The sequence below is a fragment of the Oncorhynchus nerka genome, linkage group LG13 (genome assembly GCF_034236695.1).
Source record: "Oncorhynchus nerka isolate Pitt River linkage group LG13, Oner_Uvic_2.0, whole genome shotgun sequence".
Taxonomy (NCBI): Eukaryota; Metazoa; Chordata; class Actinopteri; order Salmoniformes; family Salmonidae; genus Oncorhynchus; species Oncorhynchus nerka.
Genome location: NC_088408.1, coordinates 47,063,567 through 47,091,330, shown reverse-complemented (window position 1 = coordinate 47,091,330; position 27,764 = coordinate 47,063,567). Strand labels below are relative to the sequence as shown.

Here is a 27,764-nt window from a genome sequence, read left to right as displayed (position 1 = left end):
TTTTTACACTCGAGTAACACCAAACAGCAGCAATGTCATATCAATGTAGCCTGTAACCATCTGCAAAATTCACAGAGCAGGATTTACAAACAATAAATCAAAATGCATGTATATTTTTTAAATAGCATATTTTCTTAGGTTAGAGTAAGAAATACTTCTGACTTTTCACTACACAGTTCAAATGAGCTGTGAGCTAAAGATAGCACCTCAGTCTAACAAAGCCATCTTCTGTGGCGTTCCTCAGTTTGGACAGAGTGGACCACTGTGCTAGAAGTGGAACCAGATTCCCACACGTCTTACAGATCAAGTGATGAATTCTACAGAAAAGGCGTTCATCTGTCAATCAACATTGTTGACAAGTAGTTTCCATTGCCTTGACAGGTTTTGCAATTACATACTATGTTTTTAATACTGACCAATGCAGTTCAGTCATGGATACAGAACAGCTTGTTATAGACCTATTTCAAGACTAAAACAGCTGCCTCTACCATATGGATGTTTGTGATAATTCACAATCCAATTAATGGTCATAATGTAATTGAACAACAATCCAAGAGACAACGTTGTAGATTATTATATGTTGTCAAATGTGAGCCATCATAACATGGACAGTACATTGCATGAATAATGCACTAGGTTGGGTTATGTGGTACAGTAGTAGTTCAGTCCAATGCTAGAGGGCAAGAGGAATGGTGGTGTCAAAAGAACTTCATTCATGGATCCATCCTCTGTGAAGTCATTTGGCACCCTCATGAGGAGTTTGTCTGAAGTGAAGTGCAAGCACACACACTTACCGACTTTGGTAAGTCTACCTTAGTCTGGTCTTAAAGTTTAATTGTGAACTCTAGGTTCAACGCACTCTACTCTATATTATTGCTCTAATATCACACTAAAAACAATGAATATGTGAAGCGATTTTGTGCTGTATTCACTCTGTTGTCTCTTACTTTGACTATGATTTTACACATTAGTCTTCACCAAACTGTTCTTGGTTGCACTCTTCATGGTTGAGGTACTTGATCAGTTGTTGTGGGAGGGGCAGTTTGTTGATGCACCTCAGTCTGTGGATTCCAACTTTCTGGCGGATCTTCAGCCTGCACAGCTGCATCAGTGGACGTGGTGGCGCTGGAAGACAATGACAACATATATGAGGTTGTACATGTTTGTATACATATATATACCTATAACATGTGCACAAGTCACTCCAAATAAGTGCCCGTTTGGGCAGTGCATTGTGTGCGTGCGTACATGACATCCCCCCTCATCACAGCAGTAACCCCAGCAGCCAAGGGCGTAACTTTGTGTTGCATGTTAGGGGGGGTCAACACCCTTCCACGGGGGGTCTGGGGACATGCTCCCCCTGGAGATTTAATATATATAAACAAATAAATAACTGTGAAATGCTTGTTTCTGGTAAATTTTGTAGGGAAAACACATCAAAACATTCCTGATAATTTGGTCTTCGGGAAAGTATTCAGACCCCATGAGTTCGTCCACATTTTGTTTCATTACAGCCTTATTTTACATTTACATTTACATTTAAGTCATTTAGCAGACGCTCTTATCCAGAGCGACTTACAAATTGGTGCATTCACCTTATGACCTCCAGTGGAACAGTAGTGCATCTAAATCTTTTCAGGGGGAGGGGGGGTGAGAGGGATTACTTTATCCTATCCTAGGTATTCCTTAAAGAGGTGGATTAAAATGGATTAAATAAAAAAAACACCTTAGCAATCTACACACAATATCCCATAGCGACAAAGCGAAAACATGTTGAGATATTTTTGCAAATGTATTAAAAACAGAAATACCTTATTTACATGAGTATTCAGACCATTTGCTATTAGAGTAGAAATTTACCTCAGGTGCATCCTGTTTTTATTGATCATCCTTGAGATGTTTCTACAACTTGGCGTCCACCTGTGGTAAATTACATTTATTGGGCATGATTTGGAAAGGCACACACCTGTCTATATGAGGTCCTACAGTTGACAGTGTAAGTCAGAGCAAAAACCAAGCCATGAGGACAAAGGAATTGTCAGTAGAGCTCTGAGACAGGTTTGTGTTGAGGCACAGATCTGGGAAAGGGTACCAAAATGTTTTTCTGCAGGGTTGAATGTCCCCAAGAACACAGTGGCCTCCATCATTCTTAAATGGAGAAGTTTGGAACCACCAAGACTCTTCCTAGAGCTGGCAGCTGGGCCAAACTGAGCAATCAGGGGGAGAAGGGACTTGGTCAGGGAAGTGACCAAGAATCCGATAGTCACTCTGACAGAGCTCCAGAGTTCCTCTGTGAAGATGGGATAACCTTCCATAAGGACAACCATCTCTGCAGCAGTCCACCAAAAGGCCTTTATGGTCGAGTGGCCAGACGGAAGCCACTCCTCAGTAAAAGGCACATGACAGCCCGCTTTGAGTTGACCAAAAGGCACCTAAAAAACTCTCAGACCATGACAAACAAGATTCGCTGGTCTGATGAAACCAAGATTGAATTCTTTGGCTTGATTGCTCAGCATCACATCTTGAGGTACCCTGGCACATCCCTACAGTGAAGCATGGTGGTGGCAGCATCATGCTGTGGGGTTGTTTTTCAGAGGCTAGGACTAGCAGACTAGTCAGGACTGAGGCAAAGGTGAACGGAGCAAAGTACAGAGAGATCCTTGACGAAAACCTCAACAGGACAACGACCCTAATAACATAGCCAAGACAACGCAGGAGTGGCTTCGGGACAAGTCTCTGAATGTTCTTGAGTGGCCCAGCCAGAGCCCGGACTTGAACCCGATTGAACTTCTCTGGAGAGACCTGAAAATAACTGTGTAGCAATGTATACTGACTATAAACAAATAGGCCAAATCATGGGGTTGCCCATGATTTGTGCTAACCATTCGGTTGATCAGTGCTTCCCAAACTTTTTCATTCATAACCCCCTTTCATCATGGGGGAACATAATTGGCTCTGGAAGTATTCTAAGGCTGACTATTAGGTTGCATAAACATGATTAGTGCTATCCCCCCACAATTCTGGCCTTCCAATTTGTTTTCTGAAAATAAATAAGGAGGATAGGCTGCTGGTGAGAGTCTGGGAGACAGGCAGGGCAGGCTGCACTAGGAGAAACAGCCTTGCTTGAGTCTACGTACTAAATGAGGTTCAGAGAAGCAACCCTCTAGCTGCTGGCTAGACATTAGCTCTGAGATTCAGGTCGCGACACCACTGTAACATGCTGGTATTGAACCCTAGTTATCAACCACACATACTGTACCCCTACACCAAATGCTACCTTCTGTTGTGTAATATGTGTAATTGTGTAGGTGTATTTCTACAGTATGTATGCATATGTGCGTCTGTTTGGAAGCCGGGGACACTCACTTGCTTTCTCCTTGATGACTTCCCAGTCCTTGAAGCTATCTAGGTGTTCAGTGAGTCTGGAGCAGAGTTTCACCTGGCCAACGTAATCCAGGAGTACGTCTATGATGGGTCCTGCCCAGCGGCTCATTGCCCGAGTAGAGATTATCTCACAAAACTAATGATGGAAACACAAAAAGCAATTGTCCCCACTTAACAAGAAGTGTAAGAAGTGTCCCAAATACCTATGTGCTAACATAACATCATGACAGTTACATTGGTGATTACAGTGTTGTTAAACATTGTTACATAGTAAATCCCCAAAAACATTCCTTACCAAAGGACACTTCAACAGGAAAATAAAGAAAAATGAGCTCTCGGTTCCTGTATAGAAAGTAAGATGGCGCAGACAGACATGGTAGCTCTGCTTCTAGCTCCTAAGCAATTTTGCAGTTTGTTTGTGTGTGTGTTATTTCTTACTTTATTAACCCAGAATGTTTTTTGTATTATTACATACAGCCGGAAACAACTTTTGGATGTAAGAGCAGCGGTAACTCACCAGCATTACAACCAGGAATAAGATTTTCCCTAATTGGATCCTTTGTTCGTACCCACAAGGCAATTAAACTTATCCCAGAGGCTGCTCGAAGTCACTGCTGTTGGAGAAGAGGTATTCGGAATGGACTTCTAGTCCGACTCAGGAGGCTGGCACACCCTCCATTGCTTCTGAGTAAATCACTCGCTAATGTTCAGTCTCTGGACAATAAAGTAGACGAGCTCAGAGCGAGGATCTCCTTCCAGAGAGACATCAGGGACTGTAACATACTCTGTTTCATGGAATCATGGCTCTCTGGGGATATACTGTCTCCATCCAGTCGGCCAGCTGGGTACTCAGTTCATCGTGCAGATGGGAAGAAATAACTCAGGGAAGAAGAAATGCGGAGGTCTATGCTTCATGATTACCTACTCATGGTGTGATTGCGATAACATACAGAAACTCAAGTCCTTTTGTTCACCCAATCTACAATACCTCAATCAAATGATGGCCGTATTACATCCCAAGAGAATTCTCAAGGAGGGATGCTACCGTCCCACTGGTAGCAGACAGGTTAAATGACGATCGCCCCGTAGCACTCACTTGTCATCATGAAGTGCTTTGAGAGGCTAGTTAAGGATCATGTCCCCTCTACCTTACACCAACAGTAGTAGGCTTGATTACCAACAATGACGAGACAGCCTACACAGAGGAAGATTTGGATAGAAAACACACTTCCAAAAATGTTAAAATAATGTCTGTGAGTATAACAGAACTGATATGGCAGGCAGTAACCTGAGGAAAATCCAACCAGGAAGTACTATTATTTTGAAAGGCTGTTTTTCCATTGAAAGCCTATCCACCATACAAAGACTTAGGACCCAGTTCACTATCTCTATGGCTTCCTCTACATGTGGCCAGTCTTTATGCATTGTTTCAGGCTTTTACTCTGAAAATGTAGGGAGATACAGCACGTTCAATGAGTGGACAATGGAAATTTCCAGACATGAGCCAAGCTCGTGATCGGGAGCGCGCCACTTTTTTCTCCTTTTCTATTGACGAAGCTTTTGTTCGGTTGAAATATTATCGATAATTTGTGACAAAAACAACCTGAGGATTGATTTTAAACATCGTTTGACATTTTTCTACAAACTTTTAATGTACTTTTTAAAAGCTTTTCATCTAGATGTTGTGAGTGCGCATTGTGCCTTTGGATTACTGATCTAAACGCACCAACAAAACTGAGGTTTTTGGACATAAAGAGGAACATTATCGAACAAAACAAACATTTATTGTTAAAGGTAAGTGATTCATTTTAACACTATTTCTGACTTTTTTGACACCTCTCCTTGGTTGGAAAATGGCTGTATGGTTCTCTGTGGCTAGGCGCTGACCTAACATAATCACATGGTGTGCTTTTGCCATAAAGCCTTTTTGAAATCTGACACAGCGGATGCATTAAGGAGAAGTTTCTTTAATCCTATGCATAACACTTGTATCTTAGATCAATGTTTATGATGAGTTTTTTGTAATTTGATGTGGCTCTCTGAAATTTCACCGGATGTTTGTTTGAGACAATGATTACTGTACATAAACGCACCAATTTCAACTGAGGTTTTTGGACATAAAGATGAACTTTATCGAACAAAACACACATTTATTGTGTAACATGAAGTCCTGTGAGTGCTATCTGATGAAGATCAAAGGTTAGTGATTCATTTAATCGCTATTTCTGACTTTTGTGAGCCCTCTCCTTTTCTGGAAAATGGCTGTTTGGTTTTCTGTGACTAGACACTGACCTAACATAATCAGATGGAGTGCTTTCGCCGTAAAGCCTTTTTGAAATCAGACACTGTGGTTGGATTTACAAGAAGTTTATGGTGTAGAAGTAAATGGTGTATAATACTTGTATATTTGAGGACTTTTAATTATGGGATTGCTGTTGTTTTGAATTTGGCGTCCTGCAATTTCACTTGCTGTTTTTCAAGGTGGGATGCTACCGTCCCACTGGTAGCAGACAGGTTAAATGACGATCGCCCCGTAGCACTCACTTGTCATCATGAAGTGCTTTGAGAGGCTAGTTAATTAAGGATCATGTCCCCTCTACCTTACACCAACAGTAGTAGGCTTGATTTTTTATTTATTTTTATTTATTTCACCTTTATTTAACCAGGTAGGCTAGTTGAGAACAAGTTCTCATTTGCAACTGCGACCTGGCCAAGATAAAGCATAGCAGTGTGAACAGACAACACAGAGTTACACATGGAGTAAGCAATTAACAAGTCAATAACACAGTAGAAATAAAATGGGCAGTCTATATACAATGTGTGCAAAAGGCATGAGGAGGTAGGCGAATAATACAATTTTGCAGATTAACACTGGGGTGATAAAAGATCAGATGGTCATGTACAGGTAGAGATATTGGTGTGCAAAAGAGCAGAAAAGTAAATAAATAAATAAATAAAATTAAAAAAACAGTATGGGGATGAGGTAGGTGAAAATGGGTGGGCTATTTACCAATAGACTATGTACAGCTGCAGCGATCGGTTAGCTGCTCGGATAGCTGATGTTTGAAGTTGGTGAGGGAGATAAAAGTCTCCAACTTCAGCGATTTTTGCAGTTCATTCCAGTCACAGGCAGCAGAGTACTGGAACGAGAGGCGGCCAAATGAGGTGTTGGCTTTAGGGATGATCAGTGAGATACACCTGCTGGAGCGTGTGCTACGGATGGGTGTTGCCATCGTGACCAGTGAACTGAGATAAGGCGGAGCTTTACCTAGCATGGACTTGTAGATGACCTGGAGCCAGTGGGTCTGGCGACGAATATGTAGCGAGGGCCAGCCGACTAGAGCATACAAGTCGCAGTGGTGGGTGGTATAAGGTGCTTTGGTGACAAAACGGATGGCACTATGATAGACTGCATCCAGTTTGCTGAGTAGAGTGTTGGAAGCCATTTTGTAGATGACATCGCCGAAATCGAGGATCGGTAGGATAGTCAGATTACCAACAATGACGAGACAGCCTACACGGAGGAAGTGAGGGCCCTTGCAGAGTTGGACCAGAAAAATAACCACACTCTCAACGTCAAAATTAAGGAGCTGATCGGGCACTTCAGGAAACAGCACGTGGAGCACGCCCCTATCCACATCGACGAGACAGCAGTGGAGAACGTGGAAAGCTTCAAGTTTCTCGGCGTACACATCAATGATAATCTGAAATGGTCCACCCACACAGAGAGTGTGGTGAAGAAGGCACAACAGCGCCTCTTCAAACTCAGGAGGCTGAAGAAATTCGGCTTGGCCCATAAGACCCTCAGAAACTTTTACAGATGGATAATTGAGAGCATCCTGTTGGGCTGTATCATCGCCTGAGACGGCAACTGCGCCGCCCGCAACCGCAGGGCTCTCCAGAGGGTGGTACGTCTATCCAATGCATCACACTGCCTGCCCTCCAGTACACCTACAAACACCCGATGTCACAGGAAGGCCAAAAAGATCATCAAGGATATTAACCATCCGAGCCAAGGCCTGTTCACCCCACTTATCATCCAGAAGGCAAGGTCAGTACAGGTGCATCAAAGCTGGGCCAAAGAGACTGAAAAACAGCTTCTATCTCAAGGACATCAGGCTGTTAAATAACCATCACTAGCTGGGTACTACCCGGCTATTCAACCCTGCACTTTAGATGTTGCTCCCCTATATAAAGTAGGGAAAAACAAGCATATGATACACTGACGATTTTGCAGGTTTCCCTACTTACAAAGCATGTAGAGGTCTGTAATTTTTATCATAGGTACACTTCAACTATGAGAGACGGAATCTAAAACAAAAATCCAGAAAATCATATTGTATGATTTTTAAGTAATTAATTTGCATTTTATTGCATAACATAAGTATTTGATACATCAGAAAAGCGGAATTTAATATGTGGTACAGAAACCTTTGTTTGCAATTACAGATATAATACGTTTCCTGTAGTTCTTGACCAGGTTTGCACACACTGCAGCAGGAATTTTGGCCAACTCCTCCATACAGACCTTCTCCAGATCATTCTGTCGCTGGGCAATACGGACTTTCAGCTTCCTCTAAAGACTTTCTATTGGGTTCAGGTCTGGAGACTGGCTAGGCCACTCCAGGACCTTGAGATGCTTCTTACGGAGAAACTCCTTAGTTGCCCTGGCTGTGTGTTTCGGGTTGCTGTCATGCTGGAAGACCCAGCCACGACCCATCTTCAATGCTCTTACTGAGGGAAGGAGGTTGTTGGCCAAGATCTTGCGATACATGGCCCCATCCATCCTCCCCTCAATATGGTGCAGTCGTCCTGTCCCCTTTGCAGAAAAGCATCCCCAAAGAATGATGTTTCCACCTCCATGCTTCACGGTTGGGATGGTATTCTTGGGGTTGTACTCATCCTTCTTCTTCCTCCAAACACGGCGAGTGGAGTTTAGACCAAAAAGCTTTATTTTGTCTCATCAGACCACATGAACTTCTCCCATTCCTCCTCTGGATCATCCAGATGGTCATTGGCAAACTTCAGATGGGCCTGGACATGCGCTGGCTTGAGCAGGAGGACCTTGCGTGAGCTGCAGGATTTTAATCCATGACGGCGTAGTGTGTTACGAATGGTTTTCTTTGAGACTGTGGTCCCAGCTCTCTTCAGGTCATTGACCAGGTCCTGCCGTGTAGTTCTGGGCTGATCCCTCACCTTCCTCATGATCATTTATGCCCCACAAGGTGAGATCTTGCATGGAGCCCCAGACCGAGGGTGATTGACCGTCATCTTGAACTTTCTAATAATTGCGCCAACAGTTGTTGCCTTCTCACCAAGCTGCTTGCCTATTGTCCTGTAGCCCATCCCAGCCTTGTGCAGATCTACAATTTAACCCTGATGTCCTTACACAGCTCTCTGGTCTTGGCCATTGTGGAGAGGTTGGAGTCTGTTTGATTGAGTGTGTGGACAGGTGTCTTTTATACAGGTAACGAGTTCAAACAGGAGTAGTTCATACAGGTAATGAGTGGAGAACAGGAGGGCTTCTTAAAGAAAAATTAACAGGTCTGTGAGAGCCGGAATTCTTACTGGTTGGTAGGTGATCAAATACTTACGTCATGCAATAAAATGCAAATGAATTACTTAAAAATCATACAATGTGATTTTCTGGATTTTTGTTTTAGATTCTGTCTTTCACAGTTGAAGTGTACCTATGATAAAAATTACAGACCTCTACATGCTTTGTAAGTGGGAAAACCTGCAAAATCGGCAGTGTATCAAATATTTGTTCTCCCCACTGTACATAGAATCACTGCACACGTTAATAATTGAACACTAGTCACTTTAATAACGTTTACATTCTGCTTTACTCAACTCCGATGCATATACTGAATTCTATTCTACTGAATTTAGTCAATGCCACTCTGACATTGCTTGTCCTAATATTTAAATACAGTAGCTTGCGAAAGTATTCACCCCCCTTGGCATTTTTCCTATTTTGTTGCCTTACAACCTGGAATGAAAGTGTATTTTTGGGGGGTTTGTACAACATGCAACACACTTTGAAGATGCAAAATATTTATTTATTATTGTGAAACAAGAAATAAGACACACAACAAAACTGGGTCTGGGCTTTGAATTTAAATGCTTTGAATTTAAATGTTTCCCCTTTAAATGTTTCCCCTTTCCGGGCCCAGCAACGAGGGTCCCCAGTCCGGGGCCTACCACGAGGGTCCCCAGTCTGGTGCCCGCAACGAAGGTCCCCAGTCCGGGGCCCGCAGAGAGGGTCCCCAGTCCGGGATTGTCGACGAGGCGCCACCAAAGTTGGGTGAGCCAGAGGTGGAGCGGGATCTACGTCCCGCACCAGAGCCACCACCGCGGATAGATGCCCACCCAGACCCTCCCTTATAGGTTCAGGTTTTGTGGCCGGAGTCCGCTGGGAGGGGGGGGGGGGGGGGGGGTACTGTCACGCCCTGACCTTAGAGATCCATTTTTCTATGTTTCTTTATTTCTATGTTTTAGCCGGGTATGGTTCTCAATCAGGGACAGCTGTCTATCGTTGTCTCTGATTGGGAATCGGTAGCCCTTTTTCCCTCCTTTGAGTGTGGGTAGTTATCTTTGTTAGTGGCACTATAGCCCTGTGAGCTTCACGGTTGTTTTTTCATTTCTTGTTTTGTTGGCGACATTTTAAATAAAAAAATGAATGTACGCTCTCCACGCTGCACTTTGGTCTACTTCTTTCGACGACCGCGACAGTACCAGGACATTTTTGCCAAAAACCTGGTTTCGTCTGCCAGGAGGCTGAAATTTGAAGCCAAAAGTGGACATTCCAGCAGTACAATAACCCCAAGCACACATACAAATCCACAAATAAATGTTTTTTGCAAATAAACATTTTGCAATGGCCATCTCAGTCTCTTGAGTGGAACCCCTATGGTTTGGATGGAAGAGGACAATCCATAAGCGCAGATGAAGGATATCAGGGATCTGAAAAGTTTCTGTATGGAGGAATAACCCCCTCTATGTGTTCTCCAATCTCATAAAACACTTGAGAAAAAGGCTCAGTGTTTGCAAGGGGAGGGTGCTGGAGTCTTGAAAACAGGGGATCCAATCATTTTGACCGCTATCCTTTTGAGGTTTTTTAAATGGCTTGTTATACAAAATGCATTTCTCTGAACAATTGCATTAGTATACAATTATTATTATTTTTTTAGCATACAAGAGAGCTCAGTATGTATTTATTTTATACAGTCTTCTATTCTCATCTTTATCAAGGGATCCCTAAATAAATGTACCCTACTGTATGTGAAAATATTATACACTCACACACTAAACATTTCACTCCTATTCTATTTACCTGAACAGGTTCCCCGGTATTTCTGCGCATATCGGTATTGTAGCGCAAATCATCTCTCTCAGAGGTTTCCTGAAGGGGTGGGTGTGGACCACTGCTGTAAGTGCAACTAAAACAGGAGAGGGCATCGCAACCGTTGTCCATCAGATACTTCAGCATGGACAGATACTTCATACTGAACATGACGGTGACCGGGAATGAGGTGGGGTGAGTGGGGATGTAGGCATTGACGTTGGCCATGTGCTCCACCAGCAAAGTGACCAATTCAATACTACCTTGCCTCATGGCCACAAGTAGCGGGTTGAATGTGTCCAGGTTTGGGTTGGCACCGGCTTCTAGAAGCATGGTGGTCGTGTCCACGTTGCCGTTGGTGACGGCGAAGTAGAGCGCTGTTCTACGATGATCCTCATACATCCTGGAGCGTTCCTCCGACAGCACGGCATTGACATCGTAGCCGGCCTTGATCAGGACCTCCAGGACTTCATCCCAATTGTACTCGGCGGCCAGGTGGAGGGGACTGATGCCACTGCGTTTCACTCTGGACTTGCTGGTGGCTTTGATCAGCAACGACACGATACTGAAATAGAAAATCACACAGGGGGAATTAGGGGGTGCCCAGATTTGAGGATTAAGGGCTAGGGTTGCAATTTCCCCCTAAAACTTTCCCAAAGTTCCCACGTCTTTCAGAAATGTGAATATTATAGACATGATAGACCAATCCAAACTCATCTCTGCATGTCCAGCACACTCATTATCTCAGCCAATCATGGCTAGCGGAAAGGTTACTTCCTTTTTCTGTGGCTAAACCAACTAGGCTTGTAATTGAACAATTGTATTCATATTTACAGATGGCATAAAAGTTTGATTCTAAGGTACACGAAAGTTCACATGTTCGAGAAGGCATTTCTGGCAAAAAACGCATTTTGATAAAACAATATTTTTTACGTTCAAACAGCTCTCCTGTGAAGTCACAACATACGCCTAGTTTCCTGAATCGGGTCACATACGGATCTGTGCCATTCATTTTGAACTGCACTCCCACGTTTACAGCATGAGTGGTAGTGAGTAGATGCACTTGTTTTGAGATCAAAGCGAGAGCTGCATGTAGCCATGTGTGCACATTTTATTCATATTTTGCTAGTTAGTGAGTTATTACCCCAGTTATAGATCATTTGTAGTCAGCAATACGAGAGTAATTGCTTCCTATAAGAGTACAAAACGTGTGCATTTCTAGACATGTTTGGCATCTCCAAGCTTGGATAATGCTGATGGTCATTAGTAGCCTACCAAACTTGATAACTGCTTGGTACTCAGCACGCTATTGTCCCTCAAATCAAATGTAATCGAAAATCAAATCAAACACTTCATGAGAGTCCCATGAGCTCATGTTGCGCACCAAAACAAGTCGCAAATTATCCTGCCCCTTGATCCTAGTTAATGTGTCAACAACTACCTGCAAATTATGAGAAGGCAGCAGTTCACACACCAAGTAGACCACTGGGAAGACAGGCAGCACTTACAGTGGCAAGAAAAAGTATGTGAACCCTTTGGAAATACCTGGATTTCTGCATAAAATTGGTCATAACATTTGATCTGAACTTCATCTTGGTCACAACAAACACAGTCTGCTTAAACTAATATCACACAAACAATTATACGTTTTCAGGTCTTTACTGAACACACTGTGTAAACATTCACAGTGCAGGTTGGGAAAAGTATGTGAACACTTGGATGTAATAACGGTTGACCCTCCTTTGGCAGCAATAACCTCAAACAAAGTTTTCTGTAGTTGTGGATCAGACATGCAATGGTAAAGAGGAATTTTGGACCATTCTTCTTTACAAAACTGTTTCAGTAAAGCTATATTCTTTGGGATGTCTGGCGTGAACTGTTCTCGAGGTCATGTCACAGCATCTCAATCGGATTGTGGTCAGGACTCTGACTGGGCCACTCCAGAAGGTGTAATTTCTGTTGACGCCATTCTGTTGTTGATTTATAGACAGCTTCTCAAGCTCCATCTTGGGTCATTGTCCTGTTGCATCACCCAACTTCCATTGAGCTTCAATTGGTGGATAGATAGTCTAACATTCTCCTGCAAAATGTCTTGATAAACTTGGGAATTCATTTTTCCGTCGAAGACAGCAAGCTGTCCAGGCCCTGAGGCAGCCCCAAATCATGATGCTCCCTCCACCATGATTTACATTTAGGATGAGGTTTTGATGTTGGTGTGCTGTGCCTTTTTTTTCTCCACACATAGTGTTGTATGTTCCTTCCAAACAACTCAACTGCAGTTTCATCTGTCCACAGAATATTTTGCCAGTAGGGCTGAGAAACATCCAGGTGCACTTTTGCAAACTTCAGATGGGCAGCAAGGTTTGTTTTGGACAGTGGTGGCTTCTTCCGTGGTGTCCTCCCATGAACACTATTCTTGTTTAATGTTTGACGTATCATAGACTCGTCAAAAGAGATGTTAGCATTTTCCAGAGATTTCTGTAAGTCTTTAGCTGATGCTCTAGGATTTTTCTTAACCTCACTGAGCATTCTGCACTGTGCTCTTGCAGTCATCTTTGCAGGACGGCCACTCCTAGGGAGAGTAGCAACAGTGCTGAACTTTCTCCATTTACAGACAATTTGTCTTACTGTGGACTGATGAACATCAAGGCTTTTAGTGATACTTCTGTAACCCTTTCCAGCTTTATGCAAGTCAACAATTCTTAATCGTAGTTCTTCTGAGATGTATTTTGTTCGAGGCATGGTTCACATCAGGCAATGCTTCTTGTGAATAGCAAACTCAAATTTTGTGAGTGTTTTTTATAGGGAAAGGTAGCTCTAACCAACATTTCCAATCTCGTCTCATTGATTGGACTCCTGACTCCAATTAGCTTTTGGAGAAGTCATTAGCCTAGGGGTTGACATACTTTTTCCAACCTACACTGTGAATGTTCAAATGATGTATTCAATATAGACAAGAAAAATACAATCATTTGTGTTATTAGTTTAAGCTTTTAGCGCACGGTCTAGTTTTCTGAATTTCCGCCTGTCTGACGTGCCCAAAGTAAACTGCCTGTTACTCAGGCCCAGAAGCCAGGATATGCATATAATTGCTATAATTGGATAGATTTAGAAACTTCAAAGTGTTGTCTAAGAGGTTAAAATTATGTCTGTGAGTATAACAGAACTGATATGGCAGGCAAAAACCAGAGGGAAATCCTTTTTTTTTTTTTTAGCTCCCAGCTATTTCAAATGTGAAGCTATTGAAAACTATGACTTACACCTCCCAGATTGCAGTTCCTATAGCTTCCATTAGATAACAGTCTTTATTCATGGTTTCAGGCTTGTCTTTAGAAAAACCAACGAGGAATAGTAGTTTATCCAAGGGGAGCACGAAGGCAAAAGTAGTCTCTTTGCGCTCGTGAACGAGGGCGCGCGCTTTGTTATTTTCCTTTCCTATTGAACATACTAGTCTTGGTATCAAATATTATCATTTATTTCGATATTAGACTACCTGAGGATTAATTAGAAACATTGTTTGACTTGTTTGGATGAACTTTACCAGTAACTTTTGGGACTTCTTTGTCTTCATGTTGAACTGGTGGATTACTGAACTCAATGATGCCTACTAAACTTTTTGGGATATAAAGAAGGACTTTATCGAACAAAACGGCCATTCATTGTGTAGCTGGGACCGTTGGGATTGCAAGCAGAGGAAGATCTTCAAAGGTAAGTGATTTATTTTATATCTATTTATGATTTTATGACACCTGTGCTGGTTTGAAAACATATGTTGTTGTGGGGCGCTGTCCTCAGATAATCAAATGCTATGCTTTCGCCGTAAAGCCTATTGTAAATTGGACAACGCGGTTCGATTACCAAGATTCTGAGCTAAAGAATCATGTATGACACTTGTATTTTCATTAATGTTTAATATTACGATTTTGTATTTTGAATTTGGCGATTTCACAGATCTGTGCTTGAAGAGATTTGAACACTCCTGGAGAGTCTTCTAGCTATAGAATGAAGCACACAGATACTTAGGCATAATAAAACACTTAAGCTTTTTCTGATCATGAGTATCAACTGTCAATTTACAGATATGATTACAAAAACAAGTATAGCCATGTTGTTACACCTCTAATACTAATAACAACACAGTAGATGAATCTGATACATAAGCTAAAGAGGATGACCAACAGTGCTTTCTTTAGCGAGTACTAGTGTTAAGGGTGCTGTGCAGGGATATTTGTAATCTAACCATGTTTCAAGGCAATTTAAGCTAATTTCACCTACCCATCATTTCCTTGTTGGGCAGCGATATGTAGTGGCAGAAGTCCTTTCTTTCCCACTTTGTTTGCGACAGCTTTCTGAGAAAGAAGAATCTCCACAATGTCCTCATGGCCATTCTTAGCCGCCTCATACAGAGCTGTGGACCCATCACTTGCCTCGCTATTGACATCAGCACCTAGAACATATTCAGAACGATGTACAGTTAGAAAAGTTTTTTGTTATATCTATGGTTACAGCCTCAATTCGGTGAAATGCCATTTGGCCTACAGAATTCATCCTTTTTTTCCCAGGGGAAGTCATACCCATACCGTGTTTAATAAGAAATCGAAGTGTTTCCACATGTCCATTCTGGGCTGCAGTAGAAAGTGGTGTGATACCGGACATGTTGGTTGGGTTGAGCTTAGCCCCGTTCCGGACTAACATCTCACAGATCTCAACGTTGTTGCGGCTCACAGCCTCTAGGAGAGCTGTCCAGCCCTGGGTAGAGTATTTGTTCACCATAGCACCGTGATTCAGAAGCATGGCCACAATCTCGGCATTGTCCATTTCGCAACCTGAGGAAAATGTCAAAGATTGACAGACAGCAGTTATATGGAAGAATTTTCTGGGGTACTCAAGACAGCTTGAGAGGATACTGGGAGAGGCCATCTGTAATGGCAGATTTTGGGTGTAGCTGTATTTCTATATCAAGCCGTCCCTGTCTCCCAATAACCTCTCCTTTCTCCTGAAGTGTGCCCTTGTTCACAAGTGCTCCCCCTTCATGTATTCAACATGTTTTTCAGCTAAAAAAAAAATCCCGGTCTTCTGATCTTGCTACCCAACAAGTTATTTTACTATCAGTAGCCTATGACTTACTATGCTTAAAGTAAAAGGATAATAACAAAGTGGTTGGCAGATATTGTAGGTCTTAGTAGGTCTTAAAGGCAAATGTTTTACCTTTGTAGAGGGGGCTCTCTCTCTCCTTGTTGGCAAGGTCTGGGTCAGCTCCCATCTCCAGAAGTGCCTCTACACAGGCCACCTTTTCGCTTTCCACTGCCAAGATGAGAGCGGTCCGGCCTTTCAGGTCGCACGTGTTAATCACACCAGGTTGAGCTTGAAAAGTGGAAAGAAGAACACTTGGATATACTTTATTTTACATTGTATTTTACAGTCTGCTATTTAGCTGGCATTTACTTGGTAAAATGGTTAAATACTTGGTAATTACTTGGTAAAATGGGTGCACCATTTGGTATGGACTGCTTTTGTATTCTTTAACATGAGACTAGAAAAAGTTCATTGTTACCACTACACACTTTCCCAGTAAATAACAGGTAAGTACCAGCTTAAATGGGACTATAAAATATAAAGATACCAGCCTTACAAAAAAGGACAACAACCAATGATGCAAATAATGACTTTACTAAATGTACAAGGAACCACTCACTATACATGTACAGTACATCTATGGGGTTTTAAATTGCATTTACCCCCAAGAAGAACTCTGACACACTGGTCTTGGCCATAATATGCAGCCTCGTGCAGCGGGATCCATCCATACTTGTCAGGCCGCAGTATGTTATTAGCCATAGCTCGTACCGTAGTCACATCACCATTCAGGATGGCTTTCACAATAGGGTCCTGTTCCCTAATAGGCAAACATACCCATCATCATCCACTTGCCTTTTTCCCTAGCCCACATAAACTATAGAAGAGCTAACATATGCTACTGTACCTGTAGACTTCCAGTCATTGCGTTAATGCTAGTTAACAATGGCTCGCAAAACTACCTCTAGCATCCTTCATAATGCACATAGAGACATAAAATGATATCCACAAGTTCATCTGACTCTGGCTAAGTAGAGAAACGGCTTAATTGCCAGAATCTCGCAGTCCTTTAAAGGGACAATCCAGAACATTCTCAAATTCAATTAGTGAATATTTTATTGATTTGCTATCTTTGAGTTATGGAAAGTGGATTCAAATTAAATACACACATCCTTAGTTAGGGTTTATGGTGTTGGAAAGACATTGGTTACTTAAGTTGTGAATTTCACCACTTTTCTACCTCATTTATTATTTCCAACACCAAACCATTGTCTATATATGTGAAAATGGCACTGTGATTAAAAATCTACGATAAAAAAAGTGCAATTTGATGATGTCATCAAAAGTAAAAACATTTTTAAATATAGTGATTTTCAAAGACTATGAGTATCGCGGTCACGTGGTGAGCAGGAAAATGTCCTCCCCTGGCTAGAAACGTTGCAGGTTTTGAAAACCGCTGTTGTGCATTGTTGTTCTTCTTTTCGTTGTTCTGTATTGTAAAAGAAATGCATCGTTTTCACATACAGTATGTACACTTTGGTATGTTGCTGGAGATAATGCATATGAGGTTGAAAAGTGGTGGAAATCCCAGCAGGTATCTCAACAGGTTTGTATTCTTTAACGTGGAAAAATGATGTACAAAGTACAACAAATGTCATCACATATTATAGAAACATTATTACATATACTGAAGTGTTCATGTCTTGGTGTGAAGGCAATATATGTTGCTAAATACCATCTGTGAAAGGACACACTTACTTTTCTGTGTCTGGCACGTACTGAATGGAGCCATCGCCTCTGTGATATGCCAGCATGCGCTTTCCATTGCCAGTTACAAAATGAGTCACCACAATGTCTCCACATTTCCTTCTTTCTTCACATGTCCTTCTCCTGCTACAGGAACGGTGAGATATAATTAGTTGACAGTCACATTTTATGCAAATGTATACATCAAATAAATGAAAGTAATATGGGGTGTCCTTAATCTAATTGTCTATTGTGTTTCTTCAAAGTGAAATATTTGAATCCTGAAACAACTTTCATTGCTGACATGCGTACTATGGAAAGCTCTGTATCAATGAATACAGTACAGCCATCTAAAGTAATTGTCCACCATCACAATCCACTGCTCAAGTGTTCCTCCGAAAGCATTTCTAAGTGGTAGGCTTAATGCATGTGCATAGTTCATATCCAACATGCACAGTTGCAGGGTACTAATAAGTTATCTTTTTTTTAAACCCTGGTACCACCAAGTTTTTGTGAAAAACTATAGAGTCACTATTAGTCAAGTTATTTTGACTGGTATTGTTGCAGCAAAATAATCCTGCAGCAAGAGGATTTCAATGTTTAATCCAGAATGTTTTTGATTGTGGTTAGGCTATTAGCTGGCCAAAATTAGGCTACATGAAAAGTGCAGTACTGTTAATATAACTGTGTTAGCGCGGATTTTCTGTGAATTTATGTCAATCACAAAGCTCATTTGCATTTCCTTCAGCGCAGGAATTCTCACCAAAAAATTGTGATCAAATTAAGATCCTACATCATTAAGTAAACACTGCACGAGTCAAGTCATTTATTCGAGGAAACCGCCACTCATGCATACTTATGAAGTCTGCAACCTACATATGAAATCGAATGGCCAAACCCCACCAAAGGTTGTATAAATCTGGAAACATATACTACATTTGCTTTGAAGGAGATGTCTGTATAGTGATACATAGACACACATTACTGACGAGATCCATATAATAATCAGAGAAAGCTTTTATTTTCTACACTGTAACTATAGATAAGGTACTGTTGTTGTGCTAGCTGATTAGCTGTTGTTGTCTCACCTACTGGTTTAGCTAGCTCTCCCAATCAACACCTGTGATTACTGTATGCCTCGCTGTATGTCTCTCTCAAATGTCAATATGCCTTGTATACTGTTGTTCAGGTTAGTTATCATTGTTTTAGTTTACAATGGAGCCCCTAGTTCCACTCTTCATACCCCTGATACCTCCAGCATGTCCAGAGATACAACCTCTCTCAACCTCTCCCAGTGCCTGGGCTTACCTCCGCTGTACCCGCACCCCACCATACCCCTGTCTGCGCATTATGCCCTGAAATTATTCTACAGGGCATGTTGTCCGGTCAGTCTCTATGGAGGTGCCACAGGGTTCAATTCTCAGGCCGACTCTTTTCTCTGTATATATCAATGATGTTGCTCTTGCTGCGGGCGATTCCCTGATCCACCATTCTGTATACTTCCGGCCCGTCCTTGGACACTGTGCTATCTAACCTCCAAACGAGCTTCAATGCCATACAACACTCCTTCCGTGGCCTCCAACTGCTCTTAAAAGCTAGTAAAACCAAATGCATGCTTTTCAACCGTTCGCTGCCTGCACCCGCACGCCCGACTAGCATCACCACCCTGGATGGTTCCGACCTAGAATATGTGGACATCTATAAGTACCTACGTGTCTGGCTAGACTGTAAACTCTCCTTCCAGACTCATATCAAACATCTCCAATCTAAAATAAAATCTAGAGTCGGCTTTCTATTCCGCAACAAAGCCTCCTTCAGTCACGCCGCCAAACTTACCCTAGTAAAACTGACTATCCTAACGATCCTCGACTTCGGCGATGTCATCTACAAAATAGCTTCCAACACTCTACTCAGCAAACTGGATGCAGTTTATCACAGTGCCATTCGTTTTGTTACTAAAGCACCTTATACCACCCACCACCGCGACCTGTATTCTCTAGTCGGCCCTCACTACAGGCCCTCACTACATATTCGTCGCCAGACCCACTGGCTCCAGGTCATCTACAAGTCCATGCTCGGTAAACCTCTGCCTGATCTCAGTTCACTGGTCACGATGGCAACACCCACCCGTAGCACGCGCTCCAGCAGGTGTATCTCACTGATCATCCCTAAAGCCAACACCTCATTTGGCCGCCTTTCGTTCCAGTTCTCTGCTGCCTCTGACTGGAACGAATTGCAAATGTCGCTGAAGTTGGAGACTTTTATCTCCCTCACCAACTTCAAACATCTGCTATCTGAGCAGCTAACCGATCGCTGCAGCTGTACATAGTCTATCGGTAAATAGCCCACCCAATTTTACCTACCCATACTGTTTATATTTATTTACTTTTCTGCTCTTTTGCACACCAATATCTCTACCTGTACATGACCATCTGATCATTTATCACTCCAGTGTTAATCTGCAAAATGGTAAATATTCGCCTACCTCCTCATGCCTTTTGCACACAATGTATATAGACTCTCTTTTTTTTTCTTCTACTGTGTTATTGACTTGTTAATTGTTTACTCCATGTGTAACTCTGTGTTGTCTGTTCACACTGCTATGCTTTATCTTGGCCAGGTCGCAGTTGCAAATGAGAACTTGTTCTCAACTAGCCTACCTGGTTAAATAAAGGTGAAATAAAGAAAATAAAAAAATACAAAATAAGGACAGTTATAGTGCTACCACTAGGCAGGTAGAGTGTTGGGCCAGTAACTCAAAGGTTGCTGGATCGAATCCCTGAGCTGACAAGGTAAAGATCGGTCGTTCTGCCCCTTAACAAGGCCTTAACCCTAACCCTGGTAGGCTGTCATTGTAAATAAGAATTTGTTCTTAACTGACTTGCCTAGTTAAATCAAATAAATGTTCAAAAGAAATACATGTATTATGCCAATGAATTTGAAATACACGTAACTATCCGTAGCCTACAACTTAATATAAATGGGGGCCCAAAACCCAAAGTGGATCATGAAAAACAATGAAGGGTCTTTTCAGCTGGTACACACGCGTCAGGTGGGTTGGCAGTAGGCGGCCTATGGCTTGGGTCCTCCCTAGGTGGATTTGATGGGTTCGGTGTAGTTGTGGGTGGATTTTCCCTGAACTGGACTGTTCTTCTGCCTAGAGCTGTGGAGGTCTTGCTGGCTTCACCCAGTGAAGTGGCATTGTGGGGATCACTAAGGCTGCGTTCGATAGCCAGCTGCATCAGCTCGTCATCTGACAGGTTGCTGTAGAGAGTGTAGTCATCAAACCCCAGAGTGGGGCCGATAGTGGAGCCAGGCATGGACTTGCTGGCAACTGCCATGTTGGATCTGGAAAGAAAAGAGAGCATGCAATATAACGGTTACATATGATGCTTTATGCATTATGTCCACCATGTTGGATCTTGAGACCCATTCCTTGGCACCTACACCAGTGGTGCCCAAGATTGGTCCTAGCAGGTGCCACAATATCGTCCATCTAGAGACCATGATTAAAGGAATAGTTTACCCAAATAGCAAAAATACATATGGGTTCTGATTGTGTAGATGATTTGGACATGACATGCAAAAATGGGATTATCAGGGATATTGACTTGCATTGGTTACGTGCCACAAATGCAAAAAACTGAGCATTTGTAGACAGTGGCCAGATAATCAAAACCAAAGGTTTTCTGGGGAAGCATATCAAAACATTTCTGCAGCCTTGAATGTCCCCAAGAACACACATTCTTAAATGAAAGAAGTTTGGAACCACCAATGCTCATCCTAAGCTGGCCGCCCGGCCAAACTGAGCAAATGGGGGAGAAGGGCCTTAGTCAGGGAGGTGACCAAGAACCCCATAGCCACTCTGACAGAGCTCTAGAGTTCCTCTGTGGAGATAGGAGAACCTTCCAGAAGGACAACCATCTCTACAGCACTCCACCAATCAAGCCTTTATGGTAGAGTGGCCAGACGGAAGATACTCCAAAATAAAAGGCACATGACAGCCTGCTATGAGTTTGGAAAAAGGCACCTAAAGACTCTCAGACCATGAGAACAAGATTCTCTGGTCTGATGAAACCAAGATTTACAATTTTGGCCTGAATGCCAAGCATCACTTCTGGAGAAAACCTTGCACCATCCCTACTGTGAAGCATGGTGGTGGCAGCATCATGTTTTGGGGATGTTTTTCAGTGGCAGGGACTGGGTGACTAGTCAAGATCGAGGCAAAGGTGAACGGAGCAATGTACAGAGAAGTGCTTGATGAAAACCTGCTCCACAGTGCTCAGAACTTCAGACTAATATGAAGGTCCACCTTCCAACAGGACAATGACTCTAAGAACACAGCCAAGACAACGTGGGAGTGGCTTCGGGACAAGTCTCTGAATGTCCTTGAGTGTCTCAGCCAGTGCCCGGATTTGAACCAGATTGAACTTCTCTGGAGAGACCTGAAAATAGCTGTGCAGCAATGCTCCCCATCCAACCTGACAGAGCTTGAAAGGATCTTCAGAGAAGAATAGGAGAAACTCCGCAAATACAGGTGTGCTAAGCTTGTTGCGTCATTCCCAAGAAGAATCGAGTCTGTAATCGCTGCTAAAGGTGCTTCAACAACGTGCTGAGTAAAGGGTCTGAATGTATTATAATAAACAATAAATTAACAAAAAAATTCTAAAAAAGCTTTTTTTTCTTTGGCATTATGGGGTATTGTGTGTAGATTGATAAGGAAAAAAACAATTTATTCAATTTTAGAATAAGATTGTAACAAAATGTGGAAAAAGTCAAGGGGTCTGAATACTTTCCGTTGAAACTGTAATTATGTTCAACATAGAAATGCTACCATATCTTCAACATAGAAATGCTACCAACATTTTACAGAAACAAGTTACAAATGATGGAGTGATCCATGATTCATCAAATTATATTTTGAAAGAGAAAGGCGAAGTACTTCAATCATATGTTTTCATAATCATATGTTTTCATTTCCTCCATCTCCACTAACTGAAGTTAATTGTAAGGATTTTTAATATTAATAGTGTACAATTAACAGGTATACAGAAACACTCATGTGAAGGCCTAATTACAGAGGAGAAACTTCTAGATGCAAGTAAAGCCTTCACGTCCGGGAAAACTCCAGGGCTGGTATATCAAACGTATATCAAATATTTTTCAATGTACTCAAAGGTCCGTTATTAACATGCTTTAACCACTCCTATAAAAATCTTAAATACTCAGCAAGAAGGTCTTATTTAATGATTACTGAAACAGGATCCAAGAGGTAAATATAAAGATCAATACCAGGCCTGGTATTCATAGCCTTTGATGAAGTATGACTGGAATTCATATGTAAATGCCTGGACAATTTTAATTTTGGAGAATCTCTTATACAATGTGTTAAAGTTATGTATAGCAACCCCTGGTGTAAAATAGTAAATAATGGCTACTTCTCAGAAAGTATTAAATTGTTAAGAGAAGTTAAACAAGGCTGTCCACTATTGGCATATCTATTTATTATGGCATTGAAATGTTAGCTATTAAAACCAGATCCAACAATAATATCAAGGGGCTAGAAATCTAGAATTGTGATCAATAAAAAATAATACAAGTTTTATTTAAAACCTCTCTGGGATAGGCAGGACGCTTGCGTCCCACTTGGCCAACAGTCCGGGAAAATGTAGAGCACCAAATTCAAATAAAATACGATAAAAATCCAACTTTCATTAAATCACACATGTAAGATACCAAATTAAAGCTACACTCGTTGTGAATCCAGCCAACATGTCAGATTTCAAAAAGGCTATTCGGCGAAAGCATAAGATGCTATTATCTGATGATAGCACAACAGTAAACAAAGAGAGTAGCATATTTCAACCCTGCAGGCGCAACACAAAACGCAGAAATAAAAATATAATTAATGCCTTTGACGAGTTTCTTTTGTTGGCACTCCAATATGTCCCATAAACATCACAAATGGTCCTTTTGTTCGATTAATTCCGTCGATATATATCCAAAATGTCCATTTATTTGGCGCGTTTGATCCAAAAAAACACAGCTTCCAACTTGCGTAACGTCACTACAAAATATCTCAAAAGTTACCTGTAAAATTTGCCAAAACATTTCAAACTACTTTTGTAATACAACTGTAGGTATTTTTAAACGTTAATAATCGATCAAATTGAATACGGGACTATCTGTGTTCAATACAGGAAGACAACAAACTCAAGCTACTTTAAGTCATGCTCCTCTCTCAAAAAGTAGACTTCAAATGACACTCATTCAAGATGGCCGTACTTCTTCATTACACAAAGGAATAACCTCAACCAATTTCTAAAGACTGGTGACTTCCAGTGGAAGCGGTAGGAACTGAAAAAAGTCCCTTAAAAATCTAGTTTCCCAATGAAACTTCATTGAATAGACAGTGACCTAAAAAAAAAAAATCTGAATGATGGCCGATACAACAGCACAGGTGCTCACATAACCAACGGACATGATAACAATAACCAACAAGGACAATGGGGAACAGAGAACACATACAGTTGAAGTTGGAAGTTTACATACACTTAGGTTGGAGTCATTAAAACTTGTTTTTCAACCACTGCACAAATTTCTTGTTAACAAACTACAGTTTTGGCAAGTCGGTTAGGACATCTACTTTATGCATGACATAAATAATTTTCCCAACAATTGTTTACAGGCAGATTATTTCACTTATAATTCATTGTATCAGAATTCTGAATGGATCAGAAGTTTACATACACTAAGTTGACTGTGCCTTTAAAAAGCTTGGAAAATTCCAGAAAATGATTTCATGGCATTAGAAGCTTCTGATAGGATAATTGACATAATTTGAGTCAATTTGAGGTGTACCTGTGGATGTATTTCAAGGCCTACCTTCAAACTCAGTGCCTCTTTGCTTGACATCATGGGAAAATCAAAAGAAATCCAAGACCTCAGAAAAAACATTGTAGACCTCCACAAGTCTGGTTCATCCTTGGGAGCAATTTTCAAATGTCTGAAGGTACCACTTTCATCTGTACAAACAATAGTACGCAAGTATAAACACCATTGAACCACGCAGCCGTCATACCGCTCATGAAAAAGACGCGTGTTGTCTCCTAGGGATGAAGTACTTTGGTGAGAAAGTGCAAATCAATCCCAAAACAACAGCAAAGGACCTTGCGAAGATGCTGGAGGAAACAGGTACAAAAGTATCTATATCCACTGAAAGATTAGTGGAATCTGTGTGGGTAGCTGGACAGGTAGGATGACTGACAATGAAGGTGAACAGGTGGTCACGTGTCAGTTGACAGAGGAATGTATGAGACTGAGGCAGGAATTCCTTTAACCATAAAGTGGTATATTTACTGGGTAGTCTGTGCTGCATCACAAAGGAAACAAACAACATGTATACAATCAAATTCATAATCAAAGATCAAATCATATCATTCATTATTAACATAATTGAGGGAATTCAACAGTCCAGGTCATGAAGAAGTCAATAGTAATCATCCGTGAGTCATTTAGGCTCGTAACTATTTATCATAAAAGAATACAAACAGGGAATGTGGTCATTGACAATTCACATTACATAATATGTTTGAAGCTGCGCTCCAAGCCGCGCTCCGCGGTGATAACTATAAACAATAACTGAATGGCCCACTCTCCCGATCGCCACAGATAATTCAGAAAGGTAACATGAAAGGTAACAGAGTCGGTGGACTTACGTGGATTCATGGACGCACAGAACTTCTGAATGAGATGGAGTTAAGGAAGAGAAAGCAGCGAGATCAGGCGATGGCAATTTCCTCCTTTTATGGAGTTGAGATCTGTCGGACATTTCCACCTGACCTAATTAAAGCGCCCCTGGCCCAGCTGAGTAAATGGCAATGAATTAAAGGAGTATTCCACCAACTCCATGGGCCTTTTCTACATCCACAGTAAAATGAGTCCTATATCAACATAACCTGAAAGGCTGCTCAGCAAGGAAGAAGCCATCGCTCCCAAACAGCCATAAAAAAGCCAGACTCCAATGTGCAACTGCACATGGGGACAAAGATCGTACTTTTTGGAGAAATGTCCTCTGGTCTGATGAAACAAAAAATGACCATCATTATGTTTGGAAAAAAAGGGGGGAAGCTTGCAAGCCGAAGAACACCATCCCAACCGTGAAGTACGGGGGTGGCAGCATCATATTGTGGGGGTGCTTTGCTGCAGGAGGGACTGGTGCACTTCACAAGGGAGGACAACAAAGTCAAGGGAGGACAACAAAGTCAAGGACAATAAATCAAGGTATTGGAGTGGCCATCACAAATCCTGGACCTCAATCCCATAGAAAATGTGTGGGCATTATTGAAAAAGCGTGCGCGAGCAAGGAGGCCTACAAACCTGATTCAGTTACACCAGCTCTGTCAGGAGGAATGGGCCAAAATTCACCCAACTTATTGTGGGAAGCTTTTCGAAGGCTACCTGAAACATTTGACCCAAGTTAAACAATTTAAAACAATGCTACCGAATACTAATTGAGTGTATGTAAACTTCTGACCCACTGGGATATGATGAAAGAAACAAAAAGCTGAAATAAATCATTCTCTCTACTATTATTCTGACATTTCACATTCTTAAATTAAAGTGGTGATCCTAACTGACCTAAGACAGGGAATTTTTACTAGTATTAAATGTCAGGAATTGAGATTGAGTTTAAATGTATTTGGCTAAGGTGTATGTAAATGTACGACTTCAACTGTATATACACATACTAATCAAGAGGAATGGGAACCAGGTGTGCGTAATGAGACAAGACAGTCCAGGTTTGGTGGTAATGTATCCAGTTCAGTGATGCCTAGACGTAGACTTCTGGAGCTGGTGAATGGAATGAGCAGCAGTACCAGGGGATCCGCGACACTTTGCATACTATGAATATGGGACCAAGTACTACACTTTTGACTAATTTTAATTTACAATAAGTGAATTTGTCCAAATACTTATGACACTTTCAAATGGGGGTGCTTTCATTTCTAAATGGTAAAAAAGATAGTGTTTTAAAATGCCATCAAATAAAATGTGACATTCCCTACTGTCACCACATTTATTTATTTTTATCTCAAATCCAAAATGTTGGAATATAGAGCCAAGTTAAACGTTTTAGAATCACTGTCTAAATAAATACGTAGTTGAATGTAACTGCAAAACCGAAGTATGTGCAAGTGGCTTGTCAACTAATAAGGCTAACTCCCATTGTACACAATAATTAGGGATGGGCCGAGTAGTCGCACAAAGGAGTTTTGTAACGGATAATGTCATTTTCTGGATATGATTATGATCAAGTTTTTTTGTAATTATCCGTTATAGAAAAAAAATGTGGGGGGCAAGGACTTATCTTATTAATGTCAGTCAGTCATGTGCAAGGTTCTATGTGGTCTCAATAACTCAACTGGCTGCTGTAAAGAGAAGGGCAGGCTATATGTTAATCCTGCTGTGTTGATTGGATAGATTTAAGCTATATTTCTCCTCTCCACTCGCTTCATAATTTCACCTGATCAGTTTTCCTTGCATGTTTTCGGTCTGATCATTTAGATTGCTACTATGAGAAATCACATGTCGAGGACTGTTGCTGTCAAGCCATCAATGTCCATACTATCTAGCAAGCGGGGAAAGGTTAGGGCAAAAATATTAAATGCTGATGTGTATTCTGACTGAGTGACAGCAAACTTGTCTGCCTGCAGCAAGTTGATGACACAGGCACACACACACACCCCTCCGTGCTGATCCTAATCTGCAGCTTTTTTGCAGTGAAAATGTGCAGGGAGGTATTTTGCCAACATCTATTTAGTCATAAAAAAACGTGGTCAGTTGTGATACAGCCTGGGTTCAGACCAGGGTGTCTGTCTGTAGGGACACCTCAAGCAATGAGATGCAATGCTTTAGAGCACTGTACCACTCGGGAGCCCTTGCAGGTTGCAGGTTCCTTCTCGACAATGCAATAAGTAATAATAAAAGATAAGAATATGAAAATAAAGTAAATGGCTCAGTAGAATTTTATTTTTAGCATAAGTATAATACAGGGAAGAACAACATAGTCCAAAATTTGTCTTACCTTCCACCCAAGCTCTTACCGTTCTCCAGAGGCAAAAACAGTTTAAAAAGTGTTTTTCTTCTCTGGTTAGTCTCACTTTCCCCCACTAAGACTTCTCCACTCCTCTGACAGTGGAGGGCTCTGAGC

The 27,764-nt window shown here is 41.6% G+C and overlaps 1 protein-coding gene across 4 annotated transcripts; it reads right to left on the bottom strand.

Annotated features, from left to right (window-relative positions):
• Positions 1-160: 160 nt before the first annotated feature.
• On the bottom strand, positions 161-27,764 carry LOC115139583 (ankyrin repeat and SOCS box protein 2-like). Of its 4 annotated transcripts, none has more exons than XM_029677131.2 (10): positions 27,639-27,764; positions 20,597-20,899; positions 17,564-17,698; positions 16,468-16,625; positions 15,938-16,093; positions 15,310-15,555; positions 15,005-15,176; positions 10,721-11,294; positions 3,367-3,520; positions 161-1,125 (listed from the first exon to the last, which is right to left on the bottom strand). In XM_029677131.2, exons 2-10 carry the CDS (start codon positions 20,890-20,892, stop codon positions 968-970), a joined length of 2,049 nt encoding a protein of 682 aa, XP_029532991.2. In that variant the 5' UTR covers positions 20,893-20,899; positions 27,639-27,764; the 3' UTR covers positions 161-967. The 4 variants fall into 4 exon arrangements, with proteins under 4 accessions (XP_029532991.2, XP_029532993.2, XP_029532992.2 ...); XM_029677133.2 differs by having other exon boundaries at positions 27,658-27,763; XM_029677132.2 differs by lacking the exon at positions 27,639-27,764 and adding an exon at positions 25,270-25,470.

Bases quoted from the DNA above. Each gene is read 5' to 3' on its own strand.
- LOC115139583 (XM_029677132.2), bottom strand. From the start codon at position 25,382: ATGTCCGACAGATCTCAACTCCATAAAAGGAGGAAATTGCCATCGCCT. The intron at 15,177-15,309 runs GTATGGGTATGA...AATATGTTCTAG, and splicing joins TCGATTTCTTATTAAACACG to GTGCTGATGTCAATAGCGAG. The intron at 11,295-15,004 runs GTAGGTGAAATT...TTTCTATTTCAG, and splicing joins GCCCAACAAGGAAATGATGG to TATCGTGTCGTTGCTGATCA.